This window comes from Stegostoma tigrinum, chromosome 38, assembly GCF_030684315.1.
Source record: "Stegostoma tigrinum isolate sSteTig4 chromosome 38, sSteTig4.hap1, whole genome shotgun sequence".
NCBI classification, from domain to species: domain Eukaryota; kingdom Metazoa; phylum Chordata; class Chondrichthyes; order Orectolobiformes; family Stegostomatidae; genus Stegostoma; species Stegostoma tigrinum.
The window spans coordinates 3,577,982-3,598,002 of NC_081391.1; the positions used below are offsets into that span (position 1 = coordinate 3,577,982).

Sequence of the window (20,021 nt, forward strand, 5' to 3'; positions counted from 1 at the left end):
TCCACCTTGGCTATAACTTTCATATGCCTTGGCAGTTGGGGAATCTAAATTCAGTTAATTAAATGAATAAATCTTGCCAATAAGTTGACAAAACCAGTTCCTCCTTGGTCTAGAAGAGCACAACAAATCTTGTTTGAAGTTTTCATTAATTTCACTGCCACTTAGAGTCTGAACAAATCTTTTCTGATTCATTCATTTTATTTCTAAGATTTGAAATGAGAATTATTTTTACAATTAGATTATGCTGTATGTTTTTAATGCTAGTTTGGGCAGATGGGATTAACACAGGAAAGCTTGTAATTTTTTAAAAAGGGGTTTAGTCCAATTTCTTCCTTGTTAATCTGCCTCAACCAATAGTGATGTCAGGGGTACCAGAGCTGAACACCATGCCTCCAGACTTGATGTAGTGTTTTTTTATTATTTTACTGTTATTTTAGAATTTCAATTGATATTAGGAAGTCACTGAATCAAGGTGTGCAAGCAACTGTGTTTTGAGCACTGGACTGAGTTTAAAATAGCCTTTTCTATTATTTCTCTGCATTTGGGCACACATGTTCCAGTGAAGTACAAATAATTGAACAACAAAGTAGCTTTGAATTGAGAATGTAAATGGGTGCTTGTTAAATTCTTTCCAGAACAATTGGTTGTGGAACATTATGCCATAATGGTGATTTCATTGCCTTCTGGTCATGTGACCTTGCATTACTGCCTATCTTTGTAAGAGTGATGATTGCAACTAACTAAATTGCAGGAAATCCCACAACGCTGCTGAATTATCCAGTTTTCTCCTTGACCTTCTGTTATGGACTAAACCCCACACAACCCCTCAAAATATATTGAGAGCTTCGATCCTAACTTGTGCTTACATTTAAAATAAGAACAAGGTGTTGCGTTCCAAATGCAATTCGATTGGTCAAACTACTTGACTTTAAGCAAGCACCTTATTTTAACTTTAGTGTAAAAACACAGACAGAATAATGAAAGAATTGATGTAACTGTAACTCTCTGCTTAACAAAATAGTATTAACTGTATTATTAATTAGCATGTCATTAACTATGCAATAATGCATATACTAATTAACGGTTCCAATATAGTAAGATCCCATAAACACAGCATTGGCAAAGGCAAATTCAGCCAAATAGATTCGTCTCATATGCAATTCCAGCAGCAAGAAGAGAAGCCCAGCCTTTAGCTGTAACGGAGAGGCTTAAGAGCTCCTACATCCAGTTTCAAGAATGCGACAATTGCTGAAAGCTAAAACTCAAAATCCTGGATCTGTGGGAGGTTGACCCCACCCATTCAGGCAGTTTCTATTGTTCTGGCATTTATTTTGAAAAAAACAAGATGCCTCAAGCTGTTTACTTTATTGGGTTTGAGTGGATTGCATGTCATCCCTGTCTCAACATTTCTTCAGAAGAAAAACCAGGACACAATACATCTTAATGTCATAGTATTGTCACACTTCCAGCAGTCATTCACCCTTTATTGAAGTTCACAGTCCTATCTAATTCACATGGCCGTTTTCATTTGTAGATATTTTCTAATCAGCCTACAGTTAGATAAATAAATCCTGCAAATAAGTTTACAAAACCAGTTCCTTCTTGCTCTAAAAGAGCACAAAAAACTTGTTTGAAGTTTGTTTTACTAATTTCTCTGCCATTTACACAACCTGAGTCTGGAGTAGGAGAGACTTGAACCTCCTTGTTTAGAGGCAAAGACTTGGCTTTCACTTGTAAGTTGACACAAGTGCACTTTTTACCATTTGGTCATTGGATCTTGATGAGGGAAATGAGTTGTTACCCTTTTTGACTAAAAGACACAATGAATATATTTGCCTTATTTAGGACCTGACATTGCTAGATGTGTTTATCATGTAAATCATGGGGATCCAATCAATTTTAATCTTTTACATAGTTTCCATCAACTCTTGGCTACCATAACACCATAGAATCACTACAGTGTGGAACACTGAAATACAATCTATAGGCGGCTTGTAAATTTCATCAGTTTTAGTTGTAGGACCTAAAAATCATGTTCTTATCTCCCTTCAGTTGCTTAAGGATAAACATGCTTTCAAGCATATTTTTGGCCTACAGTTTCTTAAATGTTAGGTAGTGTCTAGTATCTCCTTTTGAATTAGTTTTTTTAAATGTAGGGATCTTAATGTAACAGTGGGTATTCCAATAGGTCGGGTAGTTACAGCTGTCTCCAATTCTGTCCCCACGCACCAATAAGCAAAAGTGAGAACTTTGTTTAAAATCGCTATGTTGTCTTGGGTGAACCAAAGTTGTTTTTTTAATTTCATCAGAGATTATATCACAATGCCATCAATCTTACTGAAAGCAGTTGATTTGGCATCTGGTTAATTGTTTGGAAATCAAATTTGGCTGCCTTGAAGTAACGTGGGCAACAAGAACTGCCTGATGTAAATTTTGCAATGTAGTACTGTTACACAAGAACACCCATTGCTTACCACAATTCTGTAAGCATTTCAGTATGAGTTATGTCTTGACATTGTAATACAGTGAAATTGTAACTTGGATTGTGAGTTGAGATCTGACATCTGACTTGGTTGAAGGCATGTGTATTGATTTCTTTTTGAAAGATACCACTTGGATCCATGCATTATCTTTCATGAGCTAAGGATGTTCCAAAATACTGTGTAGCCAGATTTATACTACAGTGTGGTAGTGGTAGACATCAGAAAATAACAGTCGTGGCTTCTCTTTCAACATTTGAATATTATGTCAGGCTACAGATTCATAAGGTAAGGAACCAAAATGCTGCTGCTGGAAAAAATAGTTTTGGGCAATATCTATGGAGACAGAAATAACTAATATTTCAGATATTTTTAAAAGATTCCAATTCTGACACAATATGCCTCACCTGTATGGCTCTTTAGATACTGGTTAATTAACCTGATCAGAGATGATGTTACACAGCTCTGGACCAGGTGGGTCTTAAATCCGCAGTCCCCAAGATCTTGTGAATAGTCCAAATTTGGACGAAATATGTTAATTACAATTCACTTACAATTGGGTCATTTGGATTTAGAATTCCTAACGTGAAATCTAACTATTTGTATTTTTATGGAATTGTTCTTAAAACTTTATATATGTGGAATTATGAATGTGTTAGACATTTTTTAAATGCGTGCATAAGTTGAATTTGGGTTTTGTTTTTGTGGTTGGACATAGCTTGTTTTCTTCCTTCTGGGCCTGAAGGCATTGAAGCTTCGGCTGCTGTGCCATTTGGAACCAATTCTCCTCCAGTGCCTTACCTAAGACACTTACCGTCAATTTATTAGCATTAGTGATGAATTTTGTTGATCTAGTTAATTGCTGGGGTTGTAGTTGAGCCTAGGCTTATCTTTTGTAGGGCATTTGCCAATGATGAGTAGAATCCATGACAGATTATAATTTTACTGCCTCACTAAGCGAGGTTTGCTGAAGCTGTTTGTTCTTGTCATTGTCAAAACTGTAATTATTTAACTGAACATGGGCAAGAGATTGAACCTGGGAATTTGTGTTTCAAATCCTTCTTGGAAAGCCTAGAATTATTATAGGAAACATTTGATTTGGCATTAAATGACCGATTTGAAACTTGAGAAATAAATACTGAATTTAAAATTTACAAATATTAGTAAAATAATAAATTCTGTCTAACTTGATCTTTTTTGTTTAAAAAAGACTTACTCAGGTCTTTTCTGTGTGGTGATCAATCCATACAAGAATCTGCCTATCTACACGGAGGAGATTGTTGAGATGTACAAGGGAAAAAAGCGGCATGAATTGCCACCTCACATCTATGCCATTACAGACACTGCATATAGGAGCATGTTACAAGGTGAGGACTTTGCCTTAAAGTATGTTGGTATCCAAGAATTACTGACTTATTACTGCTATGATCACTTCAGAATTTTGAGAGAATTATTTTTGACCGTTTATAACAGGTTAGTTTCTGTGCTAATTTAATGCTACTTGTTTTCTGGTGAAATTTTGTTTCTTTTGAAGCTGCAAGAATCCTTGCTAGTAGAGTTCCAAAAAAACAAGTCATTTGATTTTTTTTTTAAGATTGAGTTTTTATATATATAAGCATGAACCGTGTCTATAACGTATTCAAAATAAACATTTCTGCCTTAATCATCTTCAATGATATCTCTATCTTGATGTCCACCATTGTCCATGCATGCATATTTCCAGAGGTTTTTCCAGATAGTGAGCTGGCCACTAGCTAATCTTCCACTTCTGAAACAGTAAAATTACAATTGAATGAGGTGAATGGAAGCAAGAACTGTTCTTCTTTATAAGCAGGAGAATGTGCAGATGAGACTGAGTAATGTAGTTATGAGTTTCTGTCTATGGTGCACCTTTTTAAAAAAAGTAGTATCTCTGACGTTAGCACCATTTTAAGCTGCTTTTTGCATAGTGATTGCTTATTCAATGAGGTTCTATGTTCAATTTATTCTTATTTACTATTCTTCGTAGAGCTCTGACTAAACCTAAGATGAGTAGGAATTAAAGCAATGTACAATATATTAAAAACTAGGAAGTCACCACTAACTTGAAGTGTTTGTGGAGTTAATAGAAAAGTTAAAACTTTGGCTATGGACTGTTTTGTACTTTAAACCTAAATGGCTTTCTTAAAATACCTGATCTGTCTGTTGTATTATATGTTAGAAATTTCTATCATCTGCGGGATCTTTATTTTGCGCAAGACATTTAACTTAAAAACACTGACAATAGTTAGAATGATCTCACCCCTTGTTCAGGTTTTTATAGGGTGTGGTAGTGTGTTTCTCTTGATTACAGAGCAGCCTGAAATAACACAATGGATAATTAAAAGGAAGGGTGAACGTTCCAATGTGAAATGGTTTTGCAGTAGTTGAAATTTACATGCTTATGCTGTTAGTATCTAGGAGTAACTGAATCAATGTCCATTAGGAATGGAGTGTAATAGAAAATTGTAGATTTTCTTTAAGTGTAACTTTCAAAACTTGTCTTTGCATCGCTTTCCAACCTCCAAGATGAATTATCATCTTTTCTTGGTAGTAGAATTCAACTTGCAGATGTGTAAATGGACTTTTTTTAGATTGCATAGCATTTGTTAACCAGAATGCTTTTGTATGTTTTAACTTTTTGTGCTTCTTGATTCAATGCAGAATTGTTCAAGTTGCAGTTATTTTTGCTTTAATTTAACCCTCCTGCTAAAGGGCCGTCTTTTAACATTCTTCATGCAAATGCATCTTCCTGTTATAGCATTTTTGGTGGAGTGACCACTACACAGTCCTTGTAGATAGTTGAACAAATCCCTCATGCGAAGTGAGAAGAATGGATGACCTATTTCTGTCTTCTCCTGTGTCTCCCTTGGTGACTCTTGTTTTCAGCTAATTTTAGATATTCTGTGAGACAGAACGACTGGATGCACTGGGCATTATGATGGCCTTGGATGCTGACACATTTCTACTTGTGTTGAAGGCATGCTCCAAAACTGATGCTGCGTCTCTGGTACAAACTAATTTATGAAAGTTCCTCTATAAAGTGGAAAACTCCAGAATTTGTTCTCGTACAGAAAGAACAAATGATATTGCTTTGGCTGTTATTGTCTCCCTCAAATATGAATAAGGGAATGTCCTGTAGATTGCCACCTACTTAGCTCCCTCACCTGGCTTGTGAATCAGATCATTGTGCAGGTGATAGTGTATGCTGTCAACAAAATGAATTCGCTGCGAGAGCCAAGCAAGACTTATAAAATAGCATCTTCAAAAGTCGAAACTACCACTGCCTTGAAGGACAGGGATGGTAGGCGCATAGAACTGTGTGACATACAGTCTTCTCGCCAAGTGTCTCTCTTTGTGGTTGAGAAATCTAATGTTCACTTATCTTCCTGCAGTGTGAGAGCATCTTCACTGTAAATGTGGCAGTAGTTCAAGTAGTTTCCCCTTCTTCTCAAAGGTGGGGATGAACAATAAATGTTGGCGTAATTTGCATCCATTTCCTGTGAACGATTTAAAGAAACAATAACTCTATAACAGAGCCAATTTCTTAAGACTGTGTTAGGATTCTGCTCTTTTTTAAGGTTTCATACAACCTACAGAGGATAAGTATCTTACTTATTTTTGGGGAGTGGTTGGTCTTGCAAAGGCATGATAGTCGATTACCAAATTCTGCATGCATAGGTGATCCTTAAAATTCTAGGAGCATCTTTTCTGCAATACATGGAGTGCAACAACTTGTTCTGACAAGCTGGCTTTTAACACCAAAATAGTTGCTGCAGGTCATTGAATTTGGGCTTGTTTAATGAGAAGGCTGATGACTGAGGCAGGCAGTTCTGCTTTTCCTTATATGGTGAAGTTCGACAAACTGTCACATGTAAATAGAGGTGAAGAAGCGGTTTTTCAGGATGTGGTCGATGTGTGTGGCGATGGGTTTTGGGGAAGTCTCCACAATATTGTCTTCCCTGCCACATAACTGAAATCTTCATGTCTATAATTATTAAATATTTGAGAATACCTTATTAATTTTGGGCTTTCCTCTTTGTTTTAATTCTATATCAACCTTAATCGTACCTTGAATGTGACAGGCACACTGTCCTCCTTTATCCTTTGATCTCCTCTGCATATTTGACATTCATCACGTAATGGGTCTACAATGCTTGCCTTAAAGTAGGAAATCCTGTAAATACTTTGCTGATCAGGCAGCATCTGTGGAGGGGAAAATATTGTTTCTGTTTTCGTTCTGTGAGCTTGTGGCATTTGGTCTTGCCTGTGCATCGTATCCCTGGTGTCACGTGATTCCATCCTTGCATCCCATCTTTTCCATGTTCTTCTTTTTTGAATGACTACATTTGTCCCATGGTAAAATCTCAAGTTTGGGATTGGACTCTACTTTTCAATTGATAGCCCATCTTTTGCATTTTTTGTCACTTAAATTGTTCATAAAATAGGATGTCACTTGTTAGGCCAATATTTATTGTTTATTGCTAATTGTTCTTCAAGATGGTGAATTACATTCTTGAGTTACTATAGTTTGTCCCATAGTAAAATTTTCCAAAAGCATGGGATTGGACTGTGCTTGTCAACTGATAACCCATCCACCTTTCCAAACCTTTACATGCTGTAGATGGTATAAGACTACTTATCTGATGTCTGTGCTTGTATGTGCTGCAAACCTCAAGGTTTTTTAAATTCATTCGTGGGATGACAGCATCACTGAGTAGACAGTGTTTATTGCGCATCCCTAATTGCCCAGAAGACAGATAAGAGTCAACTACATTGCTGTGGGCCTGGAGTCATGTGTAAGTCAGACCTGGTATGCATGGCAGTTTCCTTCCCTAAAGGACAATAGTGAACGGATGAATATTTCCAACAATCGACAATGGATTCACGGTCATTGGATTTTTAATTCCAGATGTTTATTGAATTCGAATTCAATCACCAGCCTTGGGAATTGAACCTGGGTCCCCAGACTGCTTTCTAGGCCTCTGGATTAACAGTCCAGCGATAATCTCACTAAGCTGTTGCCTCACCCTATTGTAGGTTGTAGCAACAGTGTCGTTTTGTTTTAGGGTCCCACCACAGATTCTGTACCTATTTCCAGTTGAGTCTTTTTAATCTAAAATTTTAAAAGTTAACTGTAAATGGTACTAGCTACGAGGGAAATGCTTCAATAATTCATCTTTTTTAAAAACCCTTCTGTTTAAGTAAATGCATTCAATTGACAGAAAGCTCTGTCTTTTTAGCTGTAGAATGTTGAAATATGAGGTTTAGAATAATTTAGTAAAACATAGACTTTAGAGGAAGGAAGGAAAGGTACCAAGACCTGAACATAAAGAAATTTTGGAAGTTTTCAGTTTGAGGTTCATTTGATTGACGGAGAGGCAAGATTTTTAACTATGGATAAAAACAAAAAAATTGGAAATATTCACAGGTCTGACAGTTTCTGTGATGTGAAAAAACATTGAATTACTCAGCTGGATAAGGAATTGAGCATTGGAAATTATTTAGAAGAATATTGTCTTCTGAAATGGATTTATTTCTTAAATTACTCTTAATATTTTAAAAAAAACCTGCAATATTTTCTAGCAGTAAATCTTTCTGGACGCAGGTTTTGAATTTGGTTTGTTTTCTTAACCAAAAAGCACTTGGAGTGTTGTACTATTGAGAATGCCATCCTTAAATTGCATTTTAGTGATGTGCCACCTGTCCTGTCAGGTGGATGTTTTTTTAAAAAAAAATCTTGTTCAAAGAAATGTATGTGTCTTGGCTGAAATAAATTCTTTAAATCAACGCCACAAAGTCTATTACCTGTACATGTACAACACCTTCCACCCCAACCTCAAGTTCACCTGGGCCATCTCCAACACATCCCTTACCTTCCTGGACCCCTCTGTCTCCATCTCAGGTAACCAACTAGAAACTGATGTCCATTTCAAGCCCACCGACTCCCACAGCTAACTAGAATACACCCCTCCCACCCACCTTCCTGAAAAAATTCCATCCCCTATTCCCAATTCCTTCGCCTCCGCTGCATCTGCTCCCAGGATGAGGCATATCACTCCGCGCATCTTCAAGGACTGCACCCCCCCCCCCGCCCAAAAGCAGTGGTTGAGAATGCCCTTAACTGCGTCTCCCGCAACACATCCCCCCACATCCCGCCCCCGCGTTAACCGCCCTAAGAGGATCCCCCTCGTCCTCGCACCACCCCACCAACCTCCAGATACAACGCATCATCCTCCCAACATTTCTGCCATCTATACTCCGACCCCACCACCCAAGACATTTTTCCATCCCCACCCTTGTCTGCCTTTTGGGAGAGACCACTGTCTCCGTGACTCCCTTGTCCGCTCCACACTCCCCTCCAACCCCACCACACCTGGCACCTTCCCCTGCAACCGCAGGAAATGCTACACTTGCCCCCACACCACCTCCCTCACCCACATCCCAGGCCCCAAGATGACTTTCCATATTAAGCAGAGTTTCACCTGCACATATGCCAATGTAGTATACTGTATCCACTGTACCTGGTGTGGCTGCTTCTACATCGGGGAAACTAAGCGGAGGCTTGGGGACTGCTTTGCAGAACACCTCCGCTTGGTTCACAACAAACAACTGCACCTCCCAGTTGCAAACCACTTTAACTCCCCCTCCCATTCCTCAGACGACATGTCCATCATGGGTCTCCTGCAGTGCCACAAGGATGCCACCCGAAGGTTGCAGGAACAGCAACTCATATTCTGCTTGGGAACCCTGCAGCCCAATGGCATCAATGTGGACTTCACAAGCTTCAAAATCTCCCCTCCCCCCACTGCATCCCAGCTCAACATCTCCTCCCCACCCCCCTGCCACCTAACCTGTTCTTCCTCTCACCTATCTTCTCTCCCCCCCCCCCCCCCCACCTGAAGCCGCACCTCCATTTCCTACCTACTAACCTCGTCCCATCTCCTTGACCTGTCCTTCCTTCCCTGGACTGACCTATCCCCTCTCCACCTATCTTCTCCTCTATCCATCTTCGGTCCGCCTCTTCTCTCCTTCCCCCCCCCCCCCCCCCCTTATTTCAGAACCTTCTCCCCATCCCCCTCTCTGATGGGTCTAGGCCTGAAATGTCGGCTTTTGTGCTCCTGAGATGCTGCTTGGCCTGCTGTATTCATCCAGCTTCGCAGTTTGTTATCTCTGATAATTTTATTGGGTTTGGATACCAGTTCAGCTTCAGACTTTACAAACAACGAGGGAAAGGTGGTGGCATAGTGGTAACATCTCTGGAATAATAATTCAGAACGCCAGGCAAATGTTCTGCTGGATATAGATTTGTTTTTTTTTTATACTGTGACTGAATTGTGTGGAGGTGGCTGTATTAAGATTCAGTTGCAATATCCTGATTTTTGTAAATGGCATCAGAAATGTTTTTGTGACCTTCTGGGCTTTTCACAGGCTGTAGGTGTGCACTGAGAGATCTGATGATAATGCCGAAGATGTGGACCAGACAGAAGCTACTGGTTTATTAAATGATTAAAGTCCACATATTTCAAATACTATTACTTTGTAAATTGCTTTAAAATTCACACTTGTATGGTACTGGTGAATTCTTTAACTTGTAAGCATAACTGTGTGCTTTCTTTCCACTGCCCACTGGAAGAGACTTACTTTTGGAGCACAGGCAGTTTATACATTGCGGTCAAACTTTAAACCAATTTTGAATTGAGTAGCCACGAAGCATTTATTTCATTTAGCAGTTTAGTGTATAATAAACTTAATCTTTGAGAGAGCTACATAAGTTTTGTTTTCCCATGATGTCAGACATTCAGGTACTAGTGTAGATCAATAAGGATAGAATTTGGTTAGGCAACTGCTGTAGAGTTTTCCCTAGGTTAGAATTTCTGGGGAAAGCAAAAGATGATATGATGTTCAGCTCAACGTTGTGAACAATGAGGTTCAGTCAAGAGTAACAAAAAGGAGAATGGATCTGATGTTGAGACTACAGGAATTGTAGTGGGGTGTAAAATCAATGACTTCTATCTTAACACTGTTTAACTGTACGTAACTCCACCTTGTCTAGGGCTGTATGTCAGGAAACTAATTTGACTATGAGACATTTAGGGGCCTCGATGTTGAGAATATAATTCTAGATGTCTCTGACCTAAATGTAGAAGCTTAGCTTCTCACTTCTGATGATTATTACCTAGGGACAGCTTGTAGATGACAGGATTAATCATTTGGACACCTGAAATATGGCATTATGAAAGTAAGAAGGAACCTCACTGATCATGCAGAATGAGAAGGATCTGATTGGAACATCTAAAATTCTAGACAGACTAGATGCAGGAAGGACTGGGGAGTTTAGAACCAGGAGTAACTGCCTCTGAACTGATGAGCTTGTTTTCACTTGGAGGGGTGGTTATCCTGTGAAATTTGCTACTATAGAAGACTTGGGTCACTGAGTACATACAAGAAAGAAATTAGTAGCTATGGGCTTCAGTTCCAGGCAGTTTTTGCAAACTTTTGGAATGGACTGTTGACTTCTTTTTTTGGTCGGTCTTGCAGAACACAACATTCAGTGAACACAGCAGGTCAAGCAGCATTTCAGGAGCACAATTGCTGATGTTTCGGGCCTAGACCCTTCATCAGAGACCTCTCTGACGAAGCGTCTAGGCTCGAAACGTCTGCTTTTGTGCTCCTGAGATGCTGCTTGGCCTGCTGTGTTCATCCAGCCTCACACTTTGTTATCTTGGATTCTCTAGCATCTGCAGTACGCGTTATCTCTGACTACATTCAGTGAAACTAAATTTTCACTAATTGTCCAAAACAGTGGGGAAATTCAATTTGTGTTGAGTTGCATAACTTTACCAACTTGAATGTTTTTGAGCCTCACTATAAACTTTGCATTTTGTTATTGGATCCAAGTATGTTCTTGGTAACATTTTGCCTCTCAACTGAGATCATGGTAATCACTTTTCTGTAGCCTCCTCAGGCAAAGAACTTTATCAGCTAGTTGTTTCTTCTATTGGCGCCTTGTGTGTATCAGCGTTCTGATCATGTCACAGCAGTCAGTATTTACGTCCCAAACCAGGACTTTTTAATCTTGATGTGCACTTTGCATTGAGGTAGAACAATAAAAGCATCAACAATGATACTTTGAGATTGCTTGCTGCCTTTTAAATGTCTTTGTTATATCTGGCAATTGGAACTGCAATTCCTTTTAAATTTTAGCTTTCATCGTTTATAGGAAGAATGTGTCACTGGCTAGACCAGCATTTACATCCTATTCCAAATTGTACTTGGGAAGGTGCTAGTGAGCTGCCGTCTTGAACTGTGGCAGCGTATGGTGTAGGTACGCCCTCTGTGCTATTGGGGAGTACCAGAATTTTACATAGTAACTGGAGGAAAATTTACTTGGTTCCATGTCTGGATGATGTGTAGCTTAGAGGAGGACTTGAAAATGGTAGTGTTCTCAAGTTGTTAAATGGGAGTTAATTAGTGGCTGACTTGTCCTGGATAATGTTGAGTAGCATTTATCTGGACAAATGGAGGGTACAGTGTGGCACTCCTAAAATGAGTTTAGCAAATGTGCTTTGAGAAGTCAGGATATCAACTTTTTTTTCTCCCACCTCTCCCCCAAAAAAAAACACTACAGCATAAATGCAGCCTCCTCCACACTTTAGCTCTAAAGTCATGTAGACTCGAAATGTTACCTTGCGCTGTCTCCGTGGATGCTGTTTGACCTCCTGTGATTTCCAGCATTACTTGTTTTTGATGAAGAATGTAGTGTTACAGCTACAAAAGCTGCAGAGAAACATCAAATCTAGTATGAGAGATCTGTTCATAAGTCTGATAACAGTGGGGGAGAAGCTGTTCTTGAATCTCTGTTCTCAATGTTTGTATCTTCTACCTGTTGGAAGAGAGTATAACCAGGGTGAGAGAGACCCATGATTTATGTTGGCTGCTTTTCTGAGGCAATGGGAAGTGTAGACCGAGTCAATGTAAGGAAGCCTGGGTTATGCTCACAACCTCTGCTGTTTGGATCAAAACTGCCACAACACGATAGGAACATTGAGTTTAGGAGTAGGCAATTCAGCCTTTCATGCCTCAGTGCCATTTAACATGAAAATGGCTGATCTTGCCCTGGTCTCAACTCCAGTTTCCTACCTGCTTCTCATAGCCATTTATCCAGCTTTTCATCAGGAACATACCTATATCTGTCTCGAATCTGTTGGTTGATGCTGCCTCCACTGCGCACACAGGCAGTGAATTCTGAGAAGTAGTTTCTCCTCATCTGTTTTGGACCTACCTCCTTTCACTCTCTCTATTTTTGACCTCTTGTTTGAGACTGACTATTTGACAAGGGAGGAGCATCAGTTCAACATCCACCTGATCAATCCTCTTTAGCACTTTATGTACCTCAATCAGATTCTGCCTCATTCTTAAATCCCGTGAGTACAAACCCAAGCTTTTCAACTGCTCCACTAGCCCTTTCATGCCTGGAGTCAACCTGGTGAACTGAATGTACTGCTGCCCATCTATGTAAGAATGTACTTCAGGGCTTTGCCATTGTATCTCATATCAATTGTTAAAAATAAGAGAATTCAAGAGTAGAAAGTTACATGGCTATTCTTCATTATTAAATTAGTGCCTTGTGGGGAAGCTGTAATCTGTCATGTAAGTTCCTGTCAAACTAAACTAATACTACTTTAATGCTAACCTCCAAATTTGCATTTGCTTGTCAGTGAAATGTCATTTCATAAAGGGAGGCAATGGCCTTAGTGGTATTATTGCTGGACTGTTAATCTAGGTCCCCAGATATGTCCTGCCACGGCAGATCGTGAAATTTTGAATTCAATAAATATCTGGAATTAAGAATCTGGTGATAAGTTAACAATAGGTTCATGGTTAGGAAAACCCATCTGGCTCACTAATGCCCTTTTAAGAAAGGAAACTGCTATCCTTACCTGGCCTCGCTTGCATGTGACTCCAGACCCACAGCAAAGTGGTTGACTGTTAACTTCCCTCTGGGCAATTGGGGATAGGCAATAAATGTCTAGCCAGTGATGCCCTTGTCCTGTGTGCAAATATTAAAAAATGCAAATTTTGATTAGTTAAGGTTCTGCATGTTTTATATTCCAAACAACTGGGTTGAAATTGCTGTAAAAGGCTGACTGCATCTTAGACAGTTTATAATGGAAATAGTAATAGGCAAATGAATTGGAGATGACTATACAAAATGGCTGGGAATTGGAATGCATTGCCTGAGGTGGTAATTACAAATTCTATAGTCTCCTTCAAAAGGAAATAGAATAAATAATCATAGGAGGAATGAGTTATGGAGATATGGGATGCAGTTGGGAAGTGAAGCTAACTAGAATGCTCTTTGAGAAAGCTGATGCAGCTTTGATGGGTCTCCTGTGATGCTCATATATGGTTCAGAGAATTTTGCATGCAGGCATGTGACAGACAAATCTTGCAGCATTAAAATTGTGAAATCAACCTGTTAGTGTTGTACTGATTCTTTATGTTAATACTGCATAATTTTTAATGTGGTATTTAGTGTACCTTTTCAAGGCATTTCACATGCCACCTAAGTGATAACTATACTGCCGATCACCTTTAAGATCAACTTTGGGAGCTCTCTAATCAGATGTCTAAAGGATGTATCTAACCAACATAACTAGATCTTTTTGCAGCTTTTGAGAAATAAGAATTCACTATCTTGTCCTATCACTTAATGCCAGTGATTCTCAAGTAGAAATGGTTAAAATTGTTTCATGCAGTAGCTGAATCAGGCTTGTAACTTCTGTTCGTTTTATGGGGCTGAGTGTGTGTCAATATTGGAGAGTCAGTTGGTAGACTTAGCCCTTTTCCTGTAAGGAAATCTGTTTTTCAAAGGTGGAACTGGCTGTGCCAATCCAGCAGGTGACAGCATATTTGATGTACCATTTTTAAAAAAATTAGGTAGCTAAGTTCACTTTTTTGAGTAGTAAATTATTGATTATAACTATGTTGGATTTGACTGGGAGATTAGGTATGGACTGGACCATGATTTCTAACTTGATTAGGCTGAACTGCTACGATGCTTGAACCATGCAGTTAAATTATGCCCTCATATCCTTGAAGATATTTGATTGCTATGAGTAGTCGTTGGCAGATGTGCAGGCCAGGAAAGGTGGTCTGTCGTTTTATTATATGGGCCTTAGGATTGGAACTTTGAATGTTGAAAAAGAACCTCTCCTCAACAGATGTGCAAAAGGAAATAAGGCTCAAATGTTTATGGAGTAAACATTCTTTTAAAACAAATGAAGTTGAGAAAATAGTGATCACTGAAAATTTGAAATAAAGCAGTCTACTAGAATGCACAATTTGCCAGTCATCTGTCAATGAATCGGAGGCCACAATTTTGAATCCATGCTGTAATCTTAAATTCTGATGAAATCTTGCACATCTTGCATGTTGAGACTCCATTTTTCAGAGTTGAATGTAATCTGATTCAGGATTGATTATTTAAATTTGAACAACCCTTGCTCAATTGTGCCAACACTTGAGATTTTTAATAAATCTTTGGTTCATTTTTTTTATAATTGCAAGTTTCGTTTCAAGATTTTTTTCCCGTTGGTAATTGGGGTATTGTGGGAAATAAGGAAAGACTAGTAAGTATAGTTGAGATATTAAAAAAAAGTGGAATATACATGAGTCTCAGTAGCCTCCAATTATTCTTCGTCCTCTCTGGTGTGGGGTTCAGAGTGTGAGTTTGCATAACAAAATGCATGAAATGTAAACTTCTGGATTTTGATTAATGTAACCTGCTTGGTAGTGATGGGTGTTATTAGCACATAAGTTTTAACTTTTATTCTAAATGAGTCAGTTGCTTCTGCAAGTTGCTTTTGATATTTCAAGTGATGCCACTCGTGGGGAAACTGATGACAGAATTGTCATTTTATTCCTTCCTTTTTAAGGAAGTAAAAGTGCATTTTGCGTGGTTTTTTTTGCCAGACCACTGTAAAACCAAATTAAATATGTATTTCTGCTCCTCCCAAAAGGTGTTATGTAAATTTACTCTTATTTGTCAATGGCCATGCATCTGTTTAAGATATTTTTCACACTGCCGTCCGTGGGTAACTTGATGAGATTGCTTCAGTGTTTAATGTTTCAGCTAGTCGTTTGTCATTTTTGTCCCATTGTGATCCAGCTTAATGGACATTCTATTACTAGTCTACAGGAATTTTGAGTTTTTGGTTTCCCATTTTTTTCTAAATTTGCAATTTTTGGTTTTAAATTTTGTATCCTTTTAAGCATTAAACCCACTGGATATTTTGTCTAGTTGGGGCATGGCTCTATGCAGCTTGCTGGACCAGTTGGTTAAAATATCACAGCATAATTCACTTGCAACTGTGACCTGGTTTACCTGCTGCAGTCAAATGCAGTACTGTCTAACTCTTGCTCCAGGAAAGGTTGTTGCATAGCATTTGGAAGTGGGAACTTTTGCTTATTTTCCCCGTTACTACTGAGTGACAGTCAGACCTCTTGCATTGGCTCTACTTACTTTATCAAACCTACAATGATGTGTCCAGAGCAGTGGGATGAGAGCTTTGCTGATAAGGCTAGCATTTATTGTCCATCTCTAATTGCCCAGAGGGTAATTGAAGTGTCAGTCACATTGCTGTGGGTCTGAAGTCACATATAGGCCAAACCAGTTAAGGATGGCATTTGCCTTCACCAAAGGACATCAGTGAACCAAATAGGTTTTTCCAACATGCAGCAATGGATTCATGTTCATCAAATTCCAGATCTGTGTTGCATTCAGATTCTACCATCTACCATCTACCATGGTGGGGTTCTAACCTGCACCCCTAGGACATTAACTGGGTCCAAGTCCCATGATAATACCCTTAGGCTGCTACCTCCCAACCTGGATTTCTATTCGAAATCCATAAAACCTAGGAGTAGAGTTAGGTCATTTGACCTAACAAGCCTGCTCGGCCATTCAATCCTGGCTGAAATGTTTCTCAACTCCATTCTCATGTCTTCTCTGCATGCACTTTGATCCCTTACTAATCAAGAACCTATCCATCTGTCTTAAATACATTCAATGATTTGGCTTCCACAGGCTTTTGTGGCAATGAGGTTCTCGCATTCACCATCCCTTTGCTAAAGAATTTCCTCCTCATCTCAGTTTTTCAAAAGTTGCCCCTTCATGCTCTCCCTGTGCTGTTGGGCCTTTGTCTCTCCTTAGGGGAAGCATCGTCTCCGTGTCCGCTCTAAACAAGCCTGTAAGTTTTCTGTTCCCCTCATCTTCAATGAGATCCTTCCTTATCCTTTTAAATTTGACCGAGTACAGATCCAGAGTTCTCGACTGCTCCTCTAGAACAAGGCCTTCATACCTGAGCTCATTCCTGCACACTTCTCTGGATCCTGCCCAAGGCCAGATTGTCCTACCTCGAATAGAGGGCCTAAAACTGTGCTTAATATTCCAAATATGGGTCTGATCAGATCCTTATGCAGCCTCAGCAGCACATCCCTGCTGTTGTATTCGCGCCTTAGTGAAATAAATACTAACATTGCTTTTGCATTCCTAACTGCCAGCTGGACCTGCATGTTAACCTTTAGAGAATCCTGAACTAGGACTCCTAAATCCCTTTGTACTTCACACTTCCAAAGCCATTCCCCAATCAGAAAAGTCTATACTTTTATGCATTTGATAGTAAGAATAGCTTTGCACTTTCCCAAGTTGCATTCCATCTACCACTTCCTTGCCCACTCTGCAGCTGTCCCCACATCTGTCTTTGTCATCTGCAAACTTGGTAACAATGCCCTCAGTTCCTTCGTTCACATCATTAATGTTCAACATTAATAGTTGTGGTCCCATCACTTGGCTCTGCAGAACTCCACTAGCCATTGGCAGCCAATCTGAGAGTCCCTTATATCCACAGCCTATGCTTTTTGCCAGTCAGTCATGCCAGTAGGTTGTCACTAACACAGTGTGCTCTTGTCTCATTTAGTAGTCTCCAATGTGGCACCTTGTCAAAGGCCTAGTGGTAGGGGTATTACCACTGCAGCACAAAACTTGTATTTAATTGTTTATAGAAACGGCTTCCTCCTGACTTTCAATTCACCTCTGAGAATAAACTCCATTTAAAGTAGATAGCTGTCATTCATCTTATGCTTTTCAGTCAAAGGCGGGTGGTGAGGAAGAATATATTTGTTTTAGACTTATGACAGTTTGGAAAACTTTGACTTGTGATCAAGTTCAGGATTAATAATCAGGAGTTAATGTGAATGAGCAAAACGCCTGTCAGTGGTACAGCAGGTAGACCAAAGTAGTGGGTCTCCTGAAGCTGCCATTGGTTTTCACCTATTCTCTTAATGTTATCCTCTTGGGCTTCCTTGTGTGACTGGACATTGCTTATTAGTGGGTTCTTATTCTGTTCTTTGTTTGATAGACTATCCATTAAATTTCACAGGATGTTTGGAAATGGACTGGAGCACTTCCATGCTGTCTTTCCCATGCCCAATTTTCTCACCTTCCCAGTGCAGAATGTTCCAAAAGCATGGATTCATCTCAACGATGTGGCTTTTGCACTGTTGTTTCTCTCTTTATCATGCAACACGTGCAAGTGGTTTGCAGGCCGCCAGCATTTTTAGCCTAATGTTAAAATATTAGGCAAAGTGAAAATAAGTTGCTCAGAATTTGAATTGCAGTTGACTTCGGAGGGGTGAGGGGGATGCCTGTTCTGAAGTATCTTAAACAGTGTAGTTAAGATATCAAATTTTTATTTTTTGAGGTGTTGAAATATGTTTTTTGTTGACTTGATGTTCTCGCTTCATTATTGAAGAAAAGCGCAAGCTTTGTTCAGGATGCTTGATTTATCAGCAATGAGTATTTCTGGCTAATCACTACAGTTACAGTTGCATCCAAATTTACAGAAAGGTAGTCAATAAAAACGTGGTGGACTGATGGTCAAGTCTGAATTGTGCATGTTTGTTTCTGGGTGGGTGTAAGTAGGGCAGTTGTTTTCTTCTGGACTAAGCACAGCTTTATTTAGAATCAACTTAAAGCTTTTTGTTACATAATGTGCATGCAAGCTTTCAATTAGTTCTGTTTTAAAGTTTTGTGAATGTTCTACATTAACTTCCTTCAATCTGAATGAATGCATGCAATTTGTAGACTAAATTTGGAATCTGTCTTATGTTTGTATTGTTGGGCAGGAGTCTGGCTGAAGTAGAAAGGGGAAAACTTGGTGATGGTGGTGGGGGTTGGGGGGGGTGGGAGGTGCGCGGTGGTTTGTTTATTCTTTTGCATGCTACCTAGTGTGCTCTCCCTCCATCTTTTTCAGTATCTGTTACAAAAGCAGTGCTGCAACCTGGTACCATCACTTTATTTTCTATCCTCACTAAAATGTATGCGTGGTAATGGAACTTGTATTTGGCTTTCGTAAGCGTACTGCCTTTGCATTTGCCTTTGGAATCTAAAATGTCACTGGCTACATTTAACACATCCAACCAAATTTCAAGATAATCTGCAGATTTTTAGATTTTAAAAAAAATTGCCATTGTCAGCAGTAAGTTTGTAAATGCGTCTATCTGTATTTTGGAAGTGAACTTGAGAACAAATGGCAGTTTGGCTCAAGGTGAGAAACAAATCTAATTTTCTAATGATTAATGGGTCTCAACTGTTGTTTGCCTGCACACCTGAGATGAGTGCTGTTTCGTGCCTTACTTAAATAAGGTCATACTGAACATTCTACTGTAAGAGTGTTCAAGGCAAATTGATATTTTGAGGAAGGAATGGTCCACAACAGACAAAAATGGGGAAAAAATAATCTTTCATTTTGTTTCATTTCAGATCGTGAGGATCAGTCAATCCTGTGCACGTAAGAAATCTTTTGCTTTTTATTTAAATGCATTTTTGTGAGACAGTCTTTTATTGCCTTCAGGTTCTGCAGACGTGAAGTCCTGCTACAAACCCTTTTGACTGAATATAGAATTTACATGTTAAATATTCTTAGTATCACTCCTAACGATTTCCCACAAAAAAATGCTATATTCTCAAGTTGCTTTTGTACACGTTTTTCCAAACAATGGTGACTATCGAAGTGTTGCTCTGACAGGAAATATGAAGAGACCTGGACCAGAACGTCACGAATGGAATTTCTGGCCCCTCTTTTTGATAGCGTAGGACATGACTTCCACCAAGGGCCAGCTATTCTGTATATGTCCAGAATAAGACGGCAGTATCAGCCTTGTTGATTTCCTGACCATTACTGAAAATGCACAAGTTTTGTTTGTAATTCATGTGATGTGGATGTCTTTGGCTGCTCCAGCATTTCTTTCTCACTACTAAATGCCTAGGAAAAGATGATTGTAAGCTATGGCCTTCAACTACTGAAGATTTTGGTGTGTAGGGAACCCATAATGCTGTTAAGCCGTTCTGGGATTTTGATCCAGTGATGATGAATGAATGACAAAAAAATTACAACTCGGGCTGGTTGTTTTTTTTAAATTACTCAAGCAAAAGATGAGGGCATCACTGGCCATGTC

General features: G+C 39.2%; 1 protein-coding gene across 2 annotated transcripts in view; it reads left to right on the plus strand.

Moving 5' to 3' along the window:
* Positions 1-20,021, plus strand: part of LOC125447308 (myosin-9-like) — a 149,237-nt gene that overhangs the window by 25,832 nt on the left and 103,384 nt on the right. For both annotated transcript variants that reach the window (XM_048521626.1, XM_048521627.1), the window contains exons 3-4: positions 3,691-3,847; positions 19,327-19,354. In XM_048521626.1, coding sequence (XP_048377583.1) covers positions 3,691-3,847; positions 19,327-19,354 — 185 coding nt within the window. The remainder of the gene's footprint in view (positions 1-3,690; positions 3,848-19,326; positions 19,355-20,021) is intronic.